The sequence below is a fragment of the Phascolarctos cinereus genome, unplaced genomic scaffold (genome assembly GCF_003287225.1).
Source record: "Phascolarctos cinereus isolate Bilbo 61053 unplaced genomic scaffold, phaCin_HiC Scaffold_4;HRSCAF=312, whole genome shotgun sequence".
NCBI lineage: Eukaryota > Metazoa > Chordata > Mammalia > Diprotodontia > Phascolarctidae > Phascolarctos > Phascolarctos cinereus.
Genome location: NW_027555847.1, coordinates 709632610 through 709652275, shown reverse-complemented (window position 1 = coordinate 709652275; position 19666 = coordinate 709632610). Strand labels below are relative to the sequence as shown.

The window sequence follows — 19666 nt, the reverse complement described above, 5'->3', positions numbered from 1 at the left end:
CTCCCCCAACATGACTGACTGGGGCTGAAGCAGCTGTCACTCATTGGTTTTCTAGCCATAAAAAAAGAACGTGGAGCCCCCCAGGGAGAGATGCTTACCTGAAAACATTTCCAGAGTTTCCTTGGAAACAACAGGCGGCTGCAGAGCCAGTTCACAGATGCTGAATTCACAGGTGAGAGGCAAATGGCAGAGGTAACGATGCCGCTGCCGAACATCCTACAGTGCAAAGGGGAGCCAAAGTTCAACAAAGGCCTAAGCACCGCACTGCAAACAGTCCACAAAGCCCTGGGCACAAAAACCGCAGCAGCTCTGAGGAAGCGGTCCCCCTGCTGCCTTGTGCTCAGGACACTGCCAGGGCCTGGCAGTGCATTTCAGCTCCGTCTCCACTAGTCTTCAGAATTCAAAGAAGCAGGAGCAGTGTCTGCACACACAACACCCGCCCTCACCTCCGATATAGAGTAGCCAGCGATCTCCACCACTGTGGCTGTGATCTTCTCGGGGCTCTGCTCCAGGCTCCCGTACTCCCGCACCAGGCAGCGCACATTCACAGGATGCAGAAACATGTACTGGCCATCCTCCGCTGTGGGCAAGAGTCACCATCACCATTCCCCAGCCTTCTTTCCTCTCAAGTCTCGAAGCCCTCCCAATGGCTCAGAATAGGAACAGAGCCCTTTGGTAGTCTGATCAAAGCAATTGCAGAGAAGCCCCGCCCTCCTGAGTGCCACTAACCTTGATAGAAGTAGTAACAAGGAGAGCTGCCCAAGGATCTGGCACCAAGGGTGGCCTTGGGCTCCTGCTGGCTGATTTTGCTGCATGTGGTCCCTTCTATACCATTTCCATCCAGTGTCTCCGAGTCATATACCTCTGTTACCACCCCAGGCTCCAGCTCAGTCCCTGCCTCCTCCTCTTCCACCAGGTGGGGAGAAGGAAGAGGAAGAGAAGGAGATCCTCTAGGGCAAGGGTCCACAATTTCTTCATCAAAAGCAGACAGATACTCCAGTATACACTGCTGAAACAAAAGCTAATCAACAGCAAATCCACTTCCTGCTAAGAAGACATATCAGCACCATCCCGTGGAAAAGACACAGGCCTGGGAGCTACCATCTGGATTCTAGCACTCCCTCTGTCTTCTTTCTGGTAAATCACTTAGCTGGCCTCTAGAGGATTCTGTTTCCCCTAGACTAAAAGTGGGAAACTGACCACCTACTCCTCTCTATGTCAGAGATGTGAAAAACGAATGGGCACATGCTTAAGGGTTTAGGGAGCCCCAGTCAACCGAGACAAGGTGCACGTCTGCAAGCTCATTAATAGTAATAGGTAAGCAATGACATGGGCTAATTAGCATCAAGGAACACACCCACCTGGGGTCTAGGCTGGAGCAGTGGCTCTTTGTCCAAGGGGGCCGCTATCAGGACCAACTCTTCTACAGCTGTCACAACATCAGTGACCTGGCCACTTCTGGCTGCATCCAATCCTGATAAAGCTTCCTCTCGAGCCTAATGCCAGAGAGAAACGTGGGGTTCATCCCATCTTGTTGAAAAAGAAAATCCTTTTTGCAGGGAAAGGAACCATAATATCCTCTCCCAGGAGCAACACAAGGACAGCCATGTAGTCTAACCAAGCAGGCTGTTCAGCCCACAGGAAAAGGGAACACAACGTGAAAGCTCTCTGGTGGCCAGAGATGCCCTTCCACAGTGGGTGGGGCAGGCTGCTTCACTGGACTGGCCCCTGCCTCTTTCTCTAACTAGTCCTGCCAGCTAAGGCCTGTTGGCATCTCTGCCCAAAGCTGTCACTATCAGCGAATGAGCATAATCAATAGAGGTCTTGTTAGAACAACAAGGACACTCGCCACTCATGTTTACAGCCCAAAAGGCCGACGGTAGACTGCTTTACCAAGAATGCTTCCCCAGCATACAGTCCTCTGGACAGAGGACTTGACTTCAATACGACAAGACAAGTTTTTGTGATGAAAACCAAAGACTGGACAGTAGTGGCAAAATTAAAGGACACGAATTAAGTACGTAATTTTAATTTGAGAACCAGACCCCTAAGAAACAGAGAACACCTGGGCAAAATTCCCTCGATGCTCTCAATGTCCAGCAGGGGTCACCAGAGGGAAACCTAGCAGCCTAAAATAGAGGCAATTTCCTCCAGGCTCAAATTCTCCCAAAGGTACTTGGAAAACCTTCAAGTGTGAAGTGCTCCACAGGAAAAATGTCTGTCAATTAACCAGAATGCTTCAGGAATAAAGGGACTATGGCTTAATTAGGCATATACAGAATGAAGAGAGCGGAGCCAAAAAACCAAACCATGTGACTATGCCAACATAAAGCCAACTCAGAGAGACAACTATAATATCCAAGGCAAAGGACACATCCTTCCCTTCTGGTCATCAATAAAGTGAATGTTTTGGGGGAATGTATTTATTAGACAGGTTTCTGGGATGTACCGTTTTGTCTGATACGAATGAAAATGTTTAAAATTTCTTTTTGTAAAAGATTCTTCTAAAATCGGACAGCATGTGTAGACAGGAAGGGACCTTAAGAAACAGCTGCTCCATGCTGCCCCTCCTCCTCTTAGAGAAGTGTAGATTAATTCTGAGCCTAAGTGCCATCGGGGCACCAGAATCCGTCCTTCCAACTCAACAAGTCAAGCCTGCTTCTTGTGCCCATGGTCGCCTCCTCTTCCCAGGCCCCCTGGCTTGAGATCGAGAGTCATCTTTCTCTCCCTTCTCTTCCTTCCTCCCTTGCCCCTTGAGGCAACAAGGCCTAACTATGCCACCTCTGAAATGCTTCGTCACATCTGTCCTACCTTGTTAAATCCTCCTGCTTCTAACCTGCTTCAGACCCTCATTATCTGTCACTGGAACTATCACTAGAAGCAAGAAAACCCATCAGTACCAGGGCTCTTTCCTCTAACTGATACTAAATATTGATGTGGCCTTTACTCAGAATTCTTCAAGCACTTCAGTGTCCTTAACACTCATCTAAGATGTGAACAAGCTGGTCCTAACTATCCTTCTCCCATCATCCCTCCCTCACACCTTTATACTCTGGCCAAACTGGACTTCCCTGGGGCCCTGTCTTTCCCCTCTGTGCCTCTTCTGCTGTCCCTACCCTATGAGTAACATGTTGATCCCCTGTTGGTAATCCCACAAGCTGCCCTCACCTCAGCATCTCAGTCCACAAACACCACACCCATCCCTCAAGGCTTGACTCCAAGGCTCCTCTTAGCTTTTAATAAGGAAGAACTGAAGGAATTAAAACGAAGATGCCTTTCTGTGACTTACAAGTCTGTCTAGAAATCCTTTTACCTCGTTTTTCTCTCTTCCTAAAAAAGGATTGTAAACTGCATTACATGCAAAGTATATCTGAAATCTGTGTACAGTTCTGGTTTCACATACATCTTTCCACATTTCCTTAGATGTTTCCTTTGCTTTTTAATGGCACTCTTCTCCAATTGTCAGACACACGGGCCATTTCCAATGTTTTGCTATTACATTTAGAATAGCTATCTTTTCCCTATAGATCCATTCGTGATTTTGTAATAAAGTCTCGGGGATGGGACTGAGTCAGGTCAGATCAGTTTTGTGACACAGTTACATGACCCGCCAGGATGTCTGCACCTGTCTTGTCATCCCACCAACGACACACTGGAGGGCCTCGGATCTGCTTCTAATTACACCAGCTACTACTCCAGGGTCAGCTCCGTGACTGCAGGGACCACATTTTATTCATCTTTTCCCCCCTCATGGAATCTGGCTGTGCTTCAAACAAAGCAGGCATCAGCAAACACATCAGTAAACAGATAAGCTGCTGAGGGGTTTAATTGCAATAAATCCACCCAACAACTGAACATTCCTTTAAGGATTCAGGATCATATTCTAATGAAGCCACAGCACAAAACTAATTCATGGGAAACAGAAAGTGAGGCACACCGAAAAGCCCCTGATTTGCCTTTGTGTGTGATTTCAACACTGACTCCCTCTCCCAGCTTGTCTCTCTGACGCCCCTTCTGCTCGGTCTCCTCACCTTGAGCTCCTGGAGGGCGGCCTCCACAAAGCACGCCTCAGGAGAGTGCTTCTCCTCTGCCAGCTGCTGCTCCAGGGCAGCCTTCTCTTCTAGAATCACTCTCTGTAGCACCTGCTCCTTGGAGGCCAGCAGGAGTTTAGAGTATTGGCTGTGCTGGTCATCTGTCCAAGGGGAAAAAACCCAGACCCCAACTTGGTAAACTCATTAATACCAATGACGCACAACCAAAACCAATATCTGTCACTATCAGGGCTGCAATCACTGCACATAAGATGTAATCAGGCCTGGACGCTGAAGATCGCTTCACTTTGCTGGTCTCGTGACACCAACAAGAAAACCCACATCCAGCAAGCACAAGTGGGACTGGACCAGATTAGGGCTGCCTCTCACAGCAGTGTTAAACTCAAACAGAGGATCCCTATGGCTGCACAGTGACTTAGAAAACTAGATTAACATCATCTAGATTGTACCGTATTTCTATTTATCTTGTTAAACATTTCCCAATTACACTGGGATGTGGTTCTGGCCGCACCTGGGAGTTTGGGGACACCTCGTGGGCCTCAGGGTTGATATCCCTGGTCTACCAACTCAGAAGTCAAACGTCCTAGTTAGGAGGCTCTGGAGAGGTTGTGCCAAGGTACTATTAATTAAGCAGGTAACTCACCTCCAAGGTGAATAGGCTGATCTACATTCATCCATTTGGATTTGGGCAAAGCCACTAACACACCCTTCTCCCTTCTCATGAGCTGCATGGTGATGGTATCGCCAACAACGTATTGGCGTGACTCTGTAGCAACAACACTGTAATGCGGGAAGAGAACTGTCAAGCGGAGATAACGTGCACCTGAAGCGCTACGGACTGGTGCACTGCCTGTCAGCCTCACCTCTTGAGATCCTTCTTGTGAACGGAACTGTAGCAGATGGGACATTTACTCCAGGTCTTCTCGCTCAATGAAGGTAGTGCAGTATGCACGCCCAGCAGAAAATGTGCCCGCAGCGTGTGATCTTGGCTGCAGTTGGTGGGTAAAGGCATATGGGCAGGACGGCACCTCATGACTACAGATGCGCTAGAGAGGCACAAGAATGAGACGGGGCAGAGCTCACCAACCTGCCCCTCCCTGACCATCCCAGACACTCCTCAAAAAAATCTTTGCACGTTCATACCTTCTATTGTGCACGAGAGAAACCATTTATAAATGCCATTTACAAGCAAATCTGTTACATTTCAAGACAGCTCTCGCCCTGGCAGATGACATGAAGTTAAACTGTGTTTATGCCCAGCAGAATTCTAATTCAAATCTGCTGAGAAGCAGCTTCAGTTTGCCTTTAAATGCACTGAGTTCTATACCAACAAGAACCCACGCTTTTTCCAAGGTAGGGAGAGAAGAAAGGTGATTCCTTCGAGGACTCCTTTCTCTTTAGAGAAGATCTACAAGATAAATCAGGCCCACTGGTATGATTCAGCAAGAGACTGTTCAAAGGCTTTCCAGAACTTTTAGCATTCATAATGAATACTGAAAACAGCTATGACTCTATGATTTTATTTTTCCCTTCTCTTGATGAGGAAATACAGCTGTGTGGCTCAATCATCTGCTGGCTCTGTCCCTGGAGACTAAGTTTGGGGATATTTTTACTTTGATTGGGTCCAAATATTTGCATAACAAGCCTTGTGTCCAAACAGTCAGCTGCAAATGAAATCATGTTCCATGCAATCATCACCTTCTGGGTCTAAAAGTCAACTCACCCCCTCCCCGAAGTCCAATTGGCTATTGCTTTCTGACACAATTAGACCTTTTACTAGAGCTTGAGGCTACAACTGAGGCTGCTCTAACCCAACTACACCCAGAACCAGTGCTGATTCCCCAGCTACACACTGAATTCCTTATCCCTGGAAAATGGGGTTAAAACTTCATAACTAAGATTCTCCCCTGGAGGACACAGAAGTCTCAACAGAAACTTGACCTGACAGAGGAAGGGAGGGAAGAACCCCTTGAATTTCTTCACCCACCCCCTGTCAACAAGCTGAGCTGTGCTACTGACCACTTGTTCCACAAAGTCCCAGTTGACCAAGGTGTCAGGGTCAGCAAAATGCACTGTGTAGTCTTGGTCTTCGGACACAACAAACTGGCAGCTGGAAGGGGAATTGGGGGAGGAAAAGAGCAGCCCATCAGTAGATCTGGCAAACGATAGCCATGCTGTCCAATTTCAAGTCAAAAGCAGTCCCATATACTATCTTGTACACAGAACTCTACACTGGGGTACCGCACAGAACCTCTACTTTGAAAGGTTACAAAAGGGCCCCATGGACTTGAGTTTAATAAGAACCACTGAACTCAATTTCCACCATCGCAAAAGCCAGTCCAGCCCCTCCCCCAAGCCTCTCTAGAACTAAAAATAGCCCAGAATGCTGCTTTGTCAAGGGCCAAGCAGCCAGTTTTGTCCCTGGAGGCTGGACTTGGGAAACAGGGAAGTAAACCAAATGGCTGCCCAGCCTGCAATCAGATTCAAGCCTCGTCCTACGGTTAGCCCCACACATCTTTAGAACAACAAGCAGATTTTATCGGTGTTCGAGAGAGGGAGATCTGAGTAAGAAGGCAGTTCTACCCCAGACGTGGCCCCACCGGTCCGGTCCTTACCGCGCCAATGGGTGCCTCGCTCCCCCCGCGCCTCCCGCCCCCAGCACACAAGCACAGGTGCCCCTCACAAGCAGCGGAGAAGGAGAGAATCCCCCGCCTACTCACTTGGCCTGCAAGAAGAGCTCCTTGTTAAAAGGCTTTTGTCCCCATCTGTTCCTCTTCCCCCAGCTGCCGTGGCTGCTGCCTTCCACGTGGCCCGCCTGGCCACGGGGCTCAAAAGTGAAGTTCAGTAAGTGGTTTAGATTTATCTTCTTAGGACCAGAGAACTGGGCAGGGCTGAACTCTGCCCGTCGAGCCTCTGCTACCTTGAGAAAAAAATAGCACCATTTTAGCTGAAGATGACCCGAGCACTGATTTCGCTCAGATGCCAGTACAACACCCCCACTACTCATTAAATTCTACTCTGGCCACTGGACAAAATGAAGCCGTAGCTAACAGATTAAAACAGACAGAAACAAAGCATTTGCCCACTCCAAAGAGAACAGTCTAAAATCAGGCCAAGTAAAAGGGCCCCCAAAAACTGGAGCGGGAAATCTGTATTGTGCTGACTGTTTTGACGAAGCCAGTCTGCCCTCCTACAGGGCAATAAGTCATCTAAGAACAGAAAACAGCAGGAACCTCTGTTGTGCAAATCTGGGTACAGAGAGGTTTTTATTTTATTTTCTCCTTTAAACAAAAGCCTGCAGCAAGATGCCCATCTCCTCCTCACCCTTGTTAGCTACTTGCTCCCTGGGCCAGCCTCAGCTGACACTGCCCCTTGGAGCTGAGCTCCCTGGGAGACCAACCTGCTGTGGCTCCCTCCCACAAGCTTAAGGATCCTGCCAGAAAAGACTCTCAGACACATCTCTACTCATTTTTAATTGAAACTGACAGAATTACGACTTGTGGGCTGACTAATTCCCAGGCTAGAAATAAATCTTATCAGCATCAAATTAAAAACCAATTTAACAAGTGGTACAAACACACAATCATCTGAAAGAAATCCTATGTCTCTCACACATACTGTAAAAGCACATGGCCCAGCCTGCAGGTTTTCCATCATGAAAGACATTGTCATGCCACCCAAGTGTGACTTAGAGCCGGCCACGACATATCTTAAATGTCATTCTACAACTAAGAAATTCTAAAGAGGATATTATCCTTCCTACTTCAAGAAGAGCCTCTACACAAAGCTAAAGTTAACCAAATCATCCAAAACACCTCAAAACCCAGCGATTACGGATGCTGTGATTCGCAGCCATCCTGAAAACACGTTCCCGTCTCCAAAGGCATGTTCACCACCTTCTGAGGAAGAAGGAGCAAGCGTTTCAAGAATGGCAGGGCTTTCCCACAAGCACTCAAGGTGATACTTCGGTGATCTTCACAAAGTGGAGACACAGTTGGCAGGCTGCCATGCTTCTCAGAGTCCAGGGAACCTTCACAGAAGCCTTACCTCATCTCGTCTTCCACCATTAGAAGAAGAGCTAAAGAGTTTGCTGCTGCCGCCGCCCCTCTGAGGGGGCATCTTGTTAAAAGTTTTGCTTTTCTGTGAGTTGGAGCGACGGGACTGGTTGGTAAAGTTTTCATTCTTGGGATAGGAAGTTTCACGTTTACGGTTATAACGTTTGGATGTGCTTGCATTCTTTCCATCTAAAAAGCAAGAAGACACAAATTAAAGCTTTGTGAAGAGTCTCCGCTTCTCATAACTCCCCCCCCATCCCCATGGCTGGGTTTGGGCCAAGCTGGTGGCCTTCATTAACAGATTACAAAAAGCCAAGGCTAGACTAGCTGCACTAATTACAAATCCGTGCTGGTTCTACTGGTTTCTTCTGGAGTTAGGATGAACACAACTATGTGCTGCTATAACTTTCCCATGATCCTATTCCAATTTTGGCATTATGGTCTATGGACCCTCAGCATTTTTAATGATTGGGGTTCTTATGGAATAGTTTCAAGGGTTGATTCTCATAACTGTACTCCCTCTACAGAATTAATAGCCACTGCTCTTAGAAACACTCATGGAAACAGTGCAGGACCCAGTGAAAGTAAATATTACTGAGCTGTAAGAAATGATGAAATAGGGAGAAATTTTTAAAAAAACTAGGAAGACTCATAGTAACTGCTGCAAAATTAATAGCAACATCACAATGACTACAAAACTGTAAAACAAGAAATCAATGAAATACAATAAAACCCAAGTCAAATACCTAATTAACAATGCTGTTTCCAGATTATTCAAGTTGAAGCACTCGAACACACAACACACATGTAAGGGAAGAGGAAAGCTAAATTCAGGGAATTCAAGGGAATAGGAGAATACACATTTTACCTAGAAAATTTCGGTTTTGAGCTAACATACGTTCTTTAAACCATTAAGTGTAACTTTAGCCTAGACCTTTCATACATATCTATAAACTAGGCAGAAAGACAAGACAACCTAATAAAGTTTCCTAGTTTAGACTATGGAAATCGATATTATCAGAATATCATTAATGGATTTAAATAAAAGTCAGGGTGAACAAAACTTTAGGAAACCTAATGTATGACTATGATCTTTAACTCTAAACTGAATACTTACTGGGCCTTTCAACCACGTGCCCCAAGCCTGACACCTGAGATATTACCAAATTCAAAGTTAGCGAAGAGGGGAGGAGTTCCCAAAGCAGCCCGCAGCAAAAAAGGGGAGAAGGTACCGCTCTTATACTTCAGTTATATCAAAGCTGATTTGGAACCAACACCAAAATCATAAGAGGAAGAAGCCTGGACTTGGAGTCAGAGGTCTCTGGTTCAATTGGCTCTGCTATTTACTACCCGTGGGACTTGGTAAGTCACAACCTCACTGGGGCTCATTTTCCTCATTTGTAGAATAAGGCAATTCAACAGGATAATCTCGAGGTCCTTCTCCAGTTCTGAATCTTATACGCCTTCTATAACCACTCTATTCCTAATTCATTTGTTCATTCCATGTGTACGTTCCAATGCAAGAAGGGAAGTGGCTAAGTGAAGCAAAATTGTGGATATTTTCAAAAAATCTTATGAAAAATGAGAGAAGCAGTTTGGCTTAGAAGCTAAAGAGCTGGCTTCCAAACCAGGAAGGCCTAGGCTCAACTCCCACCTATGACATACACTGGCTGTAACCCTGGGCAAGTAAGACCTTGAACTTCTCAGGGTTCCAGACATCTAAGACCATGATGTTGCAGAGAAGGTGCCAAGCTTCACTGGTAGAGGGAATTTCCTCACCTGGAGGTTCCCTACAGAAATGAAATCACAGGTCTACTTTGTAACTAGTAAAATGTAAACAGAAATTTTGGCAATTCCACCCTGCAATATATGTAGCAATGCACAAAAGTTTCAAGAAAAATGAAAATTTCCCCTTTAGTAAAAATTTATCTAAACCAAGTCAAAACCACAAGTTATTCAATACTTCATGAAAACAGAAGGGGGGACCCTTAATTGCCCAATGAAGGGAATCAAAGCTCTGCAGGGCTTTCTCCCCAAACTGTATGACTCAAACCAACATTAGCCTTATAAACTAGAAAAAGACAATTTTCAGAAGTCAGGAAGGCTTAGTTGACTTTCAAAGCTGAATGCCAAATAGACGCAGACGGAGGCTTCCCAAAAAAATTGAAACCTGAGGATCAGCAAAGGTCCTTTACATTTCAGCTGCAGGGGTGGGCACCAGCCCCCATGCTTGGTCAGCTTCTTCAGGTGGGCTCCATCACCCACAAATCTGCTCCCCATCTCATCCCCTTGCGGCACTGAAGAGCCAGACCAATTGCTACCATTTGGGCAAAATGACAGCAGCCAGCAGGTCTGACTGGATGGTCAACAACAAGGGGATCCCCTGGGTTCACTCATACTGACATTCCCAATAATTCTGGTCAAAAGCAGTGTCTACAATTTTCAAACTCTTGACTGAAGTTGAAAACTAAGTCTTGTTACTCATTTATATCTGATTCCAAGAGGGCTGTCACAAACGTCCTACAAACTGAAAAGGATCCAATTTTCAAAGGTGAATTTGATGTTGATCATGGAAATCCCCCTGGATCCATGAAAATTATGTTGTTAATCCCTCAAAAAGCTGAAAATTCAGGAGATACTTCTGACTGTTCATTTCCCCGGAATTAATCTTGAGAAAAGAGGGAAAAAAATGGGGGGGGTAGGGGCAATGAAAAGAGCAGCACATGGCCAAATTTTTACTTCTAGAGATGAGCACAAATATTTCAACATTTCTTAGGGCACTGGCAAGTTACATGCATGTTAGGAGTCACTGTGAAATAAAAGGACTGGTGAGCATGGTTCCTGATTTGCATCGACCTGTCAACTCACCCAGAAGGCCAATCTTCAAGACTTCCCCCACCCATTACTCAAGACTTCCCCCACCCATTACAACACTGACAAGGAACAATTTCATAACACTTAAAGAATCACTCTGATAGAAAGCAAGTCCGGGAAGTACTTAGTTCTGAAACACCAGAGACTCTGCAACTGACCGAGTTACAAATACACGATCTTATTACTGCTACCTCTTCCACCCCAACCTCTCTGCTTCCATTCCGCTACGGCCAGCAAGTCAATTCAGCAGAACTGAGGGTCTGGGTATGTTATCTCTAACACTGCACACCCGGCAGCAGAAAGATTGAAGGTGCAGCCAGGCCTGGGGCTCAGAGATAAAGCTCATAGCACTATTTTTGCAAGGAGGCTGTTTGTTTGTGGAAAGCTGGCTAGGATAACATTAGGGCAAATTTTTCTTAGCCAGACAGTGACTAGCCGATAGGGATTCATTTTCAGACTGTTTAGCAGGAAGAGTTAATTTTAAGCAAGATCACAGCACTGGATGGACCCCTCCCTGAAGGAAGCACTTAGTCCTAACTAATGCTCCAAAACAAGACGAGGTTAACTGGTTAACTGGCCCAAATTCGAAGCTCCAGATCTGTGATGGTCAACAAGGCGGGGCCTCCAAAGCTGACTACAGAGCCCCTGCCCATTTACCTTCTCCACAGCAATGATAAGATCTCTGCCTAAGAGTCTCTTTCCCCACCTCCAAATTAAGGGCTCCATATATATCATTTTCAACAAGAGTCACAACAAATTATTTGGCAACATGATACCCACATATAACTCCATTGTGAAAGCACGGACAGGTGGCACTACTTAGGTCACAGCACCAGCTAGGAAGTCATTACTGCTGATTCACGGGAGGATCATGGTCCAGTTCCTTACCCACAAGACTCAGCACAGGGGTATGCTACAAGGCTAGCTAACCTAATTTATTTAGGACTTCAATGGGATGACTAGAAATACTAAAAGGAATATATGTAGCCAAGGTTTGGGGACTGGAGGCCGTGTGGACAGGTGATAGACACCCTGAAGGGCTGGCTCCCTAGTTTGTGGGAGAGCAGAAAGAGGCCATGTAAGCTCCTCAGACCTGAGTAAAAAATCCAAGTTTTTTCCCCAAGCAGCACCTATTGAGTTCCTACACAGTAAGAGTCCTACACATTAGAAGACACAAATATTCTTAAAGAAGTTTGGATTCGAGTCATTCCACTTTCTGAGGCCATCATCATCATCTCAAACTTCCTGTATAATTCTGAGGCTTCTTAAAGGCGAATAAGTTTGCACTAGCAAACTTCTGACACACAGTAAATGAACAGGAAGAACAGAAGGCCCCGTTATTAACCTGAAAGAACTGCCTCAATACCTGAACTTCTGCTAGCCTCAACAGTGACTGGGTCCACCCTCCAGTAGGATGGGGCAAGAGTCTTATCTCTGGTGCAACAACTGGGCTTTGCCGCATGCTCACTACACAAAGCTAAGCTTCCTTCTTCCTATTCATTTGCCTTAATTTCTCCTCTCTCCTACTTTTTTCTGGGCAATGCTCATGGAATATTTCCCTGTTGAAAGTTCTTAGAACAGTGTCTTTTAATTCTTTACCACAAGAGTTACAACATCTATCATTATTACTGGAAAGAAGCTATAATCCAAATCCAAAGCCTCCACAAATGTCAGCTACACAAATACAACAAAGGTAAGGGAGCTTATCTGGAAAAACCCATCGTGCTGTAACTGGAGAAAAGAATGGGCCGTTCCAATTTTAAAGGCCAAGGAGATTTTGGGGTTTACCTATTTCTAGTATTCCAATGAAAGGTGGACACATGATAATGGCAGACATTTACAAAGCACTTTTTCAAGGCTGCCTCATACGCTACCTCATTTGAGTCTCAACATGTCTACGCTACAGAGGAAAGTGGGGCTCAAAGAGAGCAGCATCAGGAACACGGGTTCTCCTTAAACCAAGGCCAGCGCTGTCTCCTAAGCCACACTGCTTCATCCCCAACAGAGGGCAGGAATGAAGGCAACTGAGCTTGTGGGTTAAAACTAAGACAATGTGGGGCAGATAGGTGGGGCGGGGGATGGAGCACCGGCTCTGGATTCAGGAGGACCTAAGTTCAAATCCGGCCTCAGACACATGATATACTAGCTGTGTGACCCTGGGCAAGTCACTTAACTCCACTGCCTAGCCAAAAAAATAAAAAAAAAATAAAAATTAAAAAAAACTAAGACAATGTAACCATTTTCAATCTCCCCAAGTTAGACATTTTAAACTAGAGGCAGCTTTGGTGTGATTTTTGGTAAGACATGGGGAAAGGAAGGGTTGGAAAGCTATGAAGCCTGAAGTGCTCCTCACAGTCCCGAGCCCCTCCCCAACTCCTGCTTCTTAATGCCCTTGAGGAAACAAAGACTGCTCAGAGGACAGGAGCTTCCAAAGGGCTCAAGACCTGCTTATGAAGCAGAAGTCACTTGGAACTCCATTCCCATTCTTTCATTTGGGGGAAAGGCTATCAACACAACATGGCTGTCAACGCATTTCTTAAGTTTTATGTTAAACAGACACGCAAGCTACCTTCAACCAACAGCTGAGTCATAATTCAATACAACCCTGAACATCTGCCAATACTTAAAACACACAGAGTGAACTTTATGCTTTAACCTTTCTGTTAGGTTTATAGGAGTCATGTTTGGTAGGGAACTAACTCTCACGGCAAGCACACACCAGGAGTCTCTTTTTTCCCTGAGCATCTAAGTAACAGCAGATAGAAGAAGGCACTGGTAAACACAAGCAGATCTGTGTGAGGTTTCTTTGTTTTCAAACAAGTTATCTTAACCAAAACTTTTGTTAAGAGACTGTCATCCGTGTGTTTACACAGGACTCAGAAAAGTGAAGGCCTCTGGTTATAAAATTCTCAGTACATTCCATAACTTTTCATTTCCATACCAAAAAATTTAAGGTAACATCTTGGAAAAAGATATGTATTGAATTTTAAGGACAGAGGAGAATCCCTATTAGGTAATCAGAATAAATCCATATTTATCCAGCATATAACTTGCCAACAAGTTAATACAAATATTTGCTTGTATGAGGCTATAACCCAAGTCTCTACCATCCTAGAGACAAAAGCAAAACTCAGGTCATTTACCTAACAAATTTCAGGGCAGCAGAGCACAGATAACACACCTTCAATAAAACATCATTTTTAACAGTGTTGCTGACTTTCATATACTTTCTCCCTAGTGGACACACTTAAGGACTTTGTTAACAGCTGGATCAGAAACACAGAAGCTTCATAAATAGAGACTTAGAAAAAGTAGCCGAAAATTTGGAGGCCCGAAACGGGAGAGTCACAGGTCAGACAGCTCTGACCTGAGGGTAAGAGTGCAAAAGGAAAACATTCCTTCCCTTCTCTTTTCATCAAGAGAATGAGGCTCCTTATGGCACCTTTAACGTTTTCCAATCCCTTGCCCAGACCATCGAATCTCTCCAGTGCTGGCTGACCTGGTGATCCATACTCAAATTCAAAGAGGATCTGTGATTAAATCCCACGTGTACAAAATCCGAGACTCAGGCCTGCTGTTCACTGCACTTGTGGGTCACAGCTTAGGAAAGGACACTAATGTGCTTGAGACATTTCTGTCATTTTATAAACTGGCTCAGTCTGTTCACATATGTTCTGAAACAACACAATTAGATCCGTTGTCTTATTACCCAGGTTTCATAAGCAAATGTCAAATGGAATAAACAGTGAGCAGTTTACAAACGCACATCAAGCACTTTGTGAACCTGAAAGCATGCGATAAACCAGTGTGCCAAGGTACAAGGCAGCTTACATCCATGGCCCTGTTAGAATTTGTTTCTGAACTCAAACAAAGGGAACACCTCATTTGGAGACCTTTGCTCTGTAAAGGGGTGCTGTCTGATGCTCTCTCGCCCCATTTTGTGTTCTTTAAAGAGAGAATATTAAAGCTGCCTAAAACCAAACTATCTACGCCTTTATTCTAAGCTTCTGAGATTCGCTGCTACATTACCAACCTAATATCAGTTTAGGCATCGCTATCCTGTTTCTCAGACTCTGAAATAAATCTCAACTTTTGTAGATGTGCCTGTATTCCAGTACTAACCCATGTTCTAATCCTAATTTGTCTGAATTTGGTTTAGCTTACTGCAAAGTCAATTAAAATGAAAGTGAATGGAGGGAGCAGAGGAGGAGGAGATGGGAAATGGAGCCTGGACACAACAGGAAGGAAGATGGGACTTGGCAGCAGCCTGGGGCTTGGTGTCACTCCCCATCTCTGGGTTTTAGTTTCCTACTATGTAAAATAATGGAGCTGGACTAAATGATCTTCAGCATTCCTTGAAGCTTTAGAATTCTCTATGATAAGCAGGCACAAGGGCAGAGTTACCCCTTATAAACAAGGAACTTGAAAACCATCTAGTTCAAATCCCTCATTTTACAGATGAAGAAACTGAGGCCCCATTCACCATTAGCTGGTGGTAGAAACTAGAAAGAGCCCTCATGAGGCAGCAATGTTCTGCAAAAAGAGCTCTGGAGTCCAGAAAGCCTGGTTCTGACACCTACTACCTAGTTCTAACCTGGGGCCACTCAATTCCTCCTGGCCCCCAGCTTCCCCATCTGTATAATGAAGATATCTGACCAGCCAACCTCCAAGGTCCAGTTCTAAATCCTCTTCTACTGAGCTAAAATCTGAGTCCTCATCTACCCTGAAATGTTGTAGCTGGGACAAGGCAAGCATCAGAACAGCAAATTTACACATTACAGACAAAGTTAGTAGACAAAGTTCTCTGAAACTCTAAGCTAGGACCCAGGTGCCCAGTTTAAAGAGTGCTTTAGGACTGCATACATTCACTAGGGAAATCCTGGTGACCAGAAGCTCTGCTGAGTTACCTCTCTGTCCCTCCCCTTTCTGGGGAGAAGGAAGGAACAGCTGAAAAGACAAGGTCACTGAACGAAATGGAAGGGTCAGTAAAGACCATAGGGCGCAACATTCTCAGGTTCCAGAGGAAACAGGTCCAAGGAAGGAAAGGCATCAGCCTAATATGGTGGTAGAGATGATGGAAAGGGCACTGGTTCTCTCAGAAATGTGGGCACAGTGGAACATGTGCTTCTTCCAGATCTAGTAAAGGGGAGAGGTGGATAAGGACTCTGACAGCTAGCCTCAGATGAAGGTTAAAGCAGACCCTGGTTCTAATCCTGGCTCTGATACTTGCTCCCCATGTAGGGTAAACCCTTTTGTTCCAGCTGTTAATAAAGTTCGTTCTTAAAATCTGAGCTCTCCCAGCTCCAAAGCTCAGATCTACCTTTGACCTCAGTTTCACCATCTGAGAAATAAAGATAATCACCCTTTGATCACCTACCTCAATGACTGAGAGAAGGAAATAACTTTCTTCAAGAGCAACATGGCCCCAACAACTTTGAGTCTGGAATTAGAAAATCCTGGAAAAGGGCCTGCTACTAAGAGAATGTTACAACTGGAAGGAACAAGAGATGATCTAATCCCACCCCTTCATTTTACTATGGCCAAAGATGGGGAAGTGACCTGCTCAAAGTAACCCAGACCAGAAGGTCATAGATTTAGAGTTGGAAGGACAGTTAGATAAAAGGGCCCCTAAGGCACCATATAAATATCAGTCACTACTAATCCAACTCCTCCCAATCACACAGATAATAGGATCAGAGATTTAGAGCTGCAAGGGGCCTCCACTGTCTGACTCTGTGGACCCATTTGGGGTTTTCTTGGCAGAGGCTGGAGCGGTCTGCCATTTCCTTCCCCAGATGAGGAAACAGATGCAAACAGGGTGAAGTGACTTGCTCGGGTCACATAGCTCGTGTCTGAGGTCACATCTGAACCGAGGTCTTCCTGACTCCAGGCCTGGCACTCCATCCACTGTGCCCTGCAACCGGCCCCAGATGGGAAGAGATGGCCTTCAGAGGCCATCTAATCCAATCTCCCCTTCCCCCATCAGAAGCAGGAATCAGAAGCAGAGAGAAGTGACTTATCCAAGGTCACAGGCAGACACTGGCAAAGGCAGGACTGGAAAGTAGGGTGGCCATGAGACCCTGGGGATTATCTAGTCCAACCCCAGCTGGGGGGCAGAGAGGAAGGTGGAGACTTGCCAAAGTCACACAGCTAGCAAACAGCAGAGCCCCTTTTAGACCTAGACACTCCAACAGCCTATAAAGAAATAAGTTAAGCACTTGAACAGAATTCCACTCAAGTTAGCTATAACCAATTTCTGGCACTAAATGAATGGGAACTGGAAGGAGTCAACATTTCTCAGCTTGTACGTTACCTTTCCAACACTGACCACGTGTTAGGGAAGAAAAACTGAAATAAGCGAATTATAATCAATAATCGATTTAAAGAAGAGACTCAAACTTCAATGGAAGCTATATAATATCATTAAGACAATGATTTCAGTCAACAGCAAAAGCAGGATTGCAAGTGAGGCCTCCTCAGTCTTCCTGCCTTAGAAGTGAATCACCAGGTCTGAAGGCAGCCCCACCCCACACGTACTCCCAGGTCACTGCTTTGAAAGGCAAGGGGCACTAGGAGAGAATCTACTTTAATCAAGGAAAGTGAGACCCAAAGAAGTTCAATGACCAGCCCCACAGCACACAAAGGCTGAGTGGCAAGGCCAGGATCACAGCCCCAAGAATCTGCAACTGCCACTTCAGCTCTCCTGACTTAAGAGATGCACCATCTGGTCAGCCCCATCCCACCTGCATGGAGAATAAGACCTTAGAAATCACCTCATCCAAGTGCTAGGGAATCCAACCCCAGGGGAGGAAAATGAGGCCCACAAATTCAAGGACTCGAGGTAAAGAGCTGTGGGCAGGGTGCACATCCCCTCTCTCCAAATCCAGATCATCACCCAACCTTGGGGAGAGTCCCATACCTTTAAAACTGAGAGTGAGACTCGGCTTTCATCTAGCCCAATCCCACCCACCCACCCAGGACAAAGGAACGTGACTACTCAAACAGCTGGTAACTGGCCGGGACAGCTTCCAGAGCCACAGCGAGCTGCCACCTCAGCCCCTGCCCAGGCATGTGAGAGGGGCCCACTGAGATGACCTAGTCCAATCCGATCATTTCATAGAGAAGGAAACAGACCCGGGACAAGGAAGAGCGTCTGGTCCAAAACCAAACAGCTGTGAGCTGTGTCTGGCAGAAACATGGAGCTCTGGACCTGGACGCCAAATCCAGCCTTCTTTGTCTGATACTGCTCTGCCCTTTCACCTCAGAGGTGAGCTGTCATCCCACCCCTGCTCCCCCCAGCCACAAGCTCACAGACTGTAAAGCCAGAAGGAGCCTAGTCCCACCTTCTCAGGTAAATAAAGAAGGAAAGTAAACCTTGGCCTTCGGAAAGACACTTGCTTGAGGTCACACAAGTATTACTACAAATGACATCAATATTATCAATAGCTTAAAATGCAGCAAGCCTTAGTTTGTTAAAGTCCAGCCTCAAACATAAATGGATCGCTAAATCTTGGTGGACAAGTCTGGGGCAGTGGAGAGATAAGTCTCCAAATTTACAAACGGCAAAAAAGTCAGAAGATTTGCATAGGCAAAGAAAGCTGATGGTCTCAGGTGCAGACAGAAAATGCTAAGAGCTCATCTGTAAACTGTTTTCAGATGGCCTGCTATCTCTTCTTCACAAGGACCCCAGAGATAGGTACCACTGTTGCTGTTCAGTGGCGTCTGTCTCTCTGTGACCCTATCTGGTGTTTTCTGGGCAAAGATTCTGGGGTGGTTTGCCATTTCCTTCCCCAGCGAACTAAGACAAAAAGGTTAAGTGACTAGTCCAGGGTCACACACTTAATAAATGTCTGAGGCCAGATGTGTACTCAGGCCTTCCTGACTGCAGGCCCAAAGCTCTATCCACTTCCCCATCTAGCTAGCTAGATACTATTATTATTCCCACTTTACAGATTAAAAAACTAAGGCGGAGAGGAGGTTATTTGATTAGTCAGGGGTCATGCAGCTATGAAACGTGGGAGGAGTGATTTGACGACCAATTTCCTTGAATTTCAGCACTCCATACCATGCTAAACTAGCCCGGATTAGAACCCAAATCCTGAGGCTTCCAATCTAGAATTCAGAATTCTTTCCAAGATACTCAGCGAATATTAGTGGCTAATCTCACAAGACCAGGGAAAAAGAGAACTGGGGAGGCTCGTTCGGGGTCACACTGCTAGTGTCAGGGGCAGCATTCGAACCCGGTCTTCCTGACTGCAAATCCACCACCTAGCCCCCTCTGGGACTCAAAGAGCCCCACCGTCTCCTCGTGCCGGGGAGGCACTAAAGAGGCCAAGAGAGGCCAAAAAGGGGCGGAGGCCGACCTGGACGCGGAAGGGCTGCCTCCGCCCTGGGGGAGACCCTTGCAGCTAGCTGCTCGCCCGCCCGCGTGCGCGCTCCCTTCCCTTACCGCTCTTGGGTTTAGACTCGCCGGCAGGCCCCGCCGAGGCTGCGCGGGGCGGCTGCTGTCCTTTGCTGCTGCAGCCCCCAGAGGCTGACGAGGAGCTGGGGGGCCCGCTGTTCTTGTCCATGTCGGGGGCGGCGCTGCTGCTGCTGGGCGAGCTGTGCGGCATCAACGGGGGCCTCGAGGGCGGCGGCGGCGGGGGAGGCGGAGGCGGGGGAGGCGGCGGCGGCTTCGGTCGGAGC

The 19666-nt window shown here is 46.3% G+C and overlaps 1 protein-coding gene across 1 annotated transcript in view; it reads right to left on the bottom strand.

Moving 5' to 3' along the window:
* The window catches only part of RNF10 (ring finger protein 10), a 25818-nt gene extending 6152 nt beyond the window's left edge, over nucleotides 1-19666 (bottom strand). The window contains 13 exon segments of the mRNA XM_078154375.1: nucleotides 99-216; nucleotides 447-580; nucleotides 730-1009; nucleotides 1362-1496; nucleotides 4032-4192; nucleotides 4696-4832; nucleotides 4916-4988; nucleotides 4991-5065; nucleotides 5068-5098; nucleotides 6072-6162; nucleotides 6773-6972; nucleotides 8100-8296; nucleotides 19431-19666. Coding sequence (XP_078010501.1) covers nucleotides 99-216; nucleotides 447-580; nucleotides 730-1009; nucleotides 1362-1496; nucleotides 4032-4192; nucleotides 4696-4832; nucleotides 4916-4988; nucleotides 4991-5065; nucleotides 5068-5098; nucleotides 6072-6162; nucleotides 6773-6972; nucleotides 8100-8296; nucleotides 19431-19593 — 1795 coding nt within the window. The 5' untranslated portion in view covers nucleotides 19594-19666.